This window comes from Cannabis sativa, chromosome 6 (genome assembly GCF_029168945.1).
Source record: "Cannabis sativa cultivar Pink pepper isolate KNU-18-1 chromosome 6, ASM2916894v1, whole genome shotgun sequence".
Lineage (NCBI taxonomy): Eukaryota > Viridiplantae > Streptophyta > Magnoliopsida > Rosales > Cannabaceae > Cannabis > Cannabis sativa.
The window spans coordinates 68,271,635-68,275,681 of NC_083606.1; the positions used below are offsets into that span (position 1 = coordinate 68,271,635).

A 4,047-nucleotide genomic window follows, 5' to 3' on the forward strand; every position below is an offset into this window, starting at 1 on the left:
AATAATATAACTGGTATAAAAAAGAGATGCCCTTAATAAAAAATAATGGAAAAAAGAGCTTAGAAGTTAGAAGGGAAGACCAAAACACTTAAGTTCCATAGAAATTGACCACCACTATTTAGAAGATTCATATCCCATATGGACCCTTCTCTTATTCCCTTTTGAAAGTGTCTAGAAATAAGTCTTTTTCTTAACAAGCACATATAACAACAAAACCTAAATGAAATTAATGTTGTCCCAACATTTTTTCTCTTCTCAAACAAGTAATAATAGCCATATAAATCTTACCCCCTTTCTCTACTTTTTCATTCAAGAAAAGAAGCTTGAGATAATCCAAAACCAAAATCACATGTAAGGTTACATCATCAATAAATGAATAGCACTACCAATAGAAGGAAAGAGTGATCATGTGACATATTTCATATATGGCTCTTGAAACTAACCAAACACCACTCAAAAAAAATCTACATTTCTCTCCACATATCACACCTTCCCCTACTCATATTTTCTTCTATATATGTCACTAAATCATAAACTCCCACATACAAGTACTCTACTCAAGCCTTATTACAAACACTCTTCTCTCTTCTACAAAAACCTCTTTGTTTCAAACATGGCTATAAGATTACATGGAATGTTGAATGCTAAGCACCTCCTACGCCGCTCGAGTTTCTCTCAAAACCATGGAGTTTCAACACCCATCGACGTTCCCAAAGGCTATCTCGCGGTGTATGTTGGAGAAGAACACAAGAAGAGACATGTTGTTCCAATCTCATTGTTGAATCAACCTTTGTTTCAAGAATTGCTAAGCCAAGCTGAGGAAGAATTCGGGTTTGATCATCCAATGGGTGGCCTAACAATCCCTTGCAAAGAAGAAATCTTTCTTGATGTTGCTTCAAGGTTGAGTGGATTGTAACTCATGTCTATCTAAAAAAAAAATAGTTGACACAATTTTGTAAAATTAAGTACATTTTTTTTCTTGTACTTTTTTTTTCCCCTCATTTCTTCTTTTTTTTCACATTAGAAGAAAATTAATGAGGTTGGAATTGCCTTAGTGAGAAAGAGAGAGAGCTGTTTATAGATATTGTTCTCCCAACCTATGTATTTGTAAAAGAAAGTGATTCATTAAATTTTAGTTACTTTCTTGATCTGTTACATGAAAAAATTTCTTGTTCTACAATCTTTTGAATATGTTCCAAACTAAACAAATCATTATCCACTAAAACACTAAAAATTATTGTAAATGTTTTAGTAAAATTTCTCTGCAACTGGTTTTTATGAGTATGGGCTTTTTTTAGTACTAGAAATGTTGTACTTATTTGGGGAAAAATAGATAAGGTCCCATGAAGAAAAATCAGGTTTGGACACAGTTTCTCTGCAATAACAAAAATTATTGCCAATCATAATTTAAGATATAATATTTGACCAAATTTATATTGAAGGGTGTGCCATTGTCAGATAACAAATAGTATATTGATTCTGTACAAGATTGCAGGCTATATAAAAAGAATGAAGATGATATTCCAATTAGTAAGATATAGAATTTGTGGTTGTGGGGTATTTAAAACTTCTGTTATTGGCTTCTTCATAAAAAAAAATCTCATGATAATTTGTTAGGGTTTTCATATGGGATATTAATATAATGAAAAATTAAATTATTAGCTATGTTGACAAGTTGATCATGTAATAAATCTCCACACTCTATAGTTTATGATCTATTTTTTTTCCTTTCATGTCACGTAATTTAAGAAAATAAATTATTAAATATTGAGAAATTTATTAAACTAACAGATTGCTTAGTTACCTCAAAAAAAAAAAAACAGATTGCTTAGTTAGTTAATACTCGGTGAGATAGATAATATTTTGTTATGTTTGTTTTTATACCATACTCTTCCATTAGTTTTCCTCTGTATCTCATTATCTATGTAAGGCTCTGTTCTTTATTTTGTAATCAATCAATTCAATTTAATAAAAACAATTCTTCTTTCTTTACTCTATGTGTTATGGTATCAGCAAAAATACATTGAAGATTAAATATTCAAGAAACCGATCATGGTGTAAACTCGAGCTACTACTTCAATTACCACCATTGATCAAGATCAACTAGTGATTGATGCCTCAACTGCTCCACCGCCACCATCTCAGACTTCTACTAGCACTCATCTAAGAGTTGATCCTTCAGCTTTAAACTCTCGTTCAAGACCGATTAATAGACCAACTTATAAAGATGTGTGATTTCCCTACTTTCTAAGCACTGCAGATCATCCCAGCCTGACCCTTGTAACTCTAGTTCTCACAGATTGAAACTTTCAACAATGGAAACGTGACTTCAAGCTCTCCATTAACGCACAAAATAAAACTCATTTTCTTAAAGGTACTTTACCTCAACCTCCTCGCAATGATCCCTTGCTTAATTCTTAGATTCGATGTAACCAAATGGTTTGTCTTGGATCTTACATTTGGTATGTCCTGAAATCAAGAGCAACATTATGTATATTGACACTGATGTTGAGATGTGGACAGAGTTGAACAGTTGATTCAATCAGGGTAATGGTCCTGAATCTTTAAGCTCAATAAAACCTTAATATACCTTCACCAAGGTGATGATTCTATACATATCTACTTCATAAAACTCATGGCTATGTAGGATGAAATCAACTATTTAAGGCCTCAGATTCCTTGCACTTCTGATGTTGCTGCACGTAATCAAGACCACCTCAATCATGACAAGTTCTTCAATTCCTCGAGGGTTTTAATGAATCATATCATGCAGTTTGAGCTCAAATTTAACTGATCGATCTCTGTCCACCTCATAATAAAGTTTTTCAATGATCATACACCAAGAAAGGAAAAGAACACTTGGAAATCGTACTGCCCCATCTCTTGCTACTACAATAACTGCCCTTACCACTCCTACAGTACCTAATTCAAATCCAACAGCCAATCAAGCTTCAAGAAATAAAAGAATGGGTCCTCATTGCACACATTTCCAAAAACCAGGACACTACAAAGATAAGTGTTATTTTCTACACAGTTTTCCTCTTGGGTGTGGCAATGGAAGGCCAAATGACACACTTGTTCCCAATAATCGAAAACAAGAAAGTGGTCCAAACAACGGCAATAACCCAAGAACAAAAAACATAAACTAAAACATAAAAGTAAATAGACAAAGTTTTAACAAGGTTCAATCACAAGTTTTGGATAAAAGTTGGACCTAATCCCCAGCTAGAAACAACTCTGTTGGCTGTGTTTTTCTTTGTTATTGAATGACAAGGATGAAGATTACAATACTAGGATCACAAACACAATGACACCAATGGTGATACACCCCTATCAAAAATTCAATCTCAATGGTGACACACGTCTATTACAAATTTTATCTCACTTAAGGCAATCCAATCAAACACATGCAAAAGACTTTTTACAACCCTCACTCTCAACTTAAATTGTAAGAGAATTCATCTCATTTTCAAACTGAGTTTTGTGTCCCTAAACTTTATCCCTTCAACATGAGTCCTTGGACCCCTATATATAGTACTCAGTTAGTTAAGATAGAACCTAACCGACTTAACTACCAACTATAAAGGTAGTTAAAATTTTATCTAAGTGAGCTAAACCTCACAATTTACATGAGGATGTTTACAAGAACTACCTTAAGGTTACATTCCAAAAAGAGTGGTACCCAAAAATGTAGTGTGAAAATTGTAAAAAAACTTATATGGACTCAAACAATCTTTGAGACAATGTATGCTAAACTTAGTACCACTCTTATAATTAAGGTGTTCATTAATCCCAAAATGACCACTTTTTACTCATAAGGCACAAATCGAGTGTTTTTCTAACCCTTCTAATCTATGTTGGAGACATTATAGTTGCCTCTAACAACACTTCAGAATTGACCACCTTCATTTCACATCTTGATCCTAAGTTTAAATTAAAAGACCTTGGTAGTCTCCATTTCTTTCTAGGCCTCGAAATAGCTCACTGCAACAAAGGTATCTCTCTGACACAAAGACCCTTCACACTCCAATTGCTACAAGAAGTTGG

General features: G+C 33.4%; 1 protein-coding gene across 1 annotated transcript; it reads left to right on the top strand.

Moving 5' to 3' along the window:
- Positions 1-456: 456 nt before the first annotated feature.
- LOC115725225 (auxin-responsive protein SAUR21) lies at positions 457-1,227 on the top strand. The gene has a single exon (XM_030654669.2). It carries the CDS (start codon positions 518-520, stop codon positions 914-916), a length of 399 nt encoding a protein of 132 aa, XP_030510529.2. The 5' UTR covers positions 457-517; the 3' UTR covers positions 917-1,227.
- Positions 1,228-4,047: the final 2,820 nt, after the last annotated feature.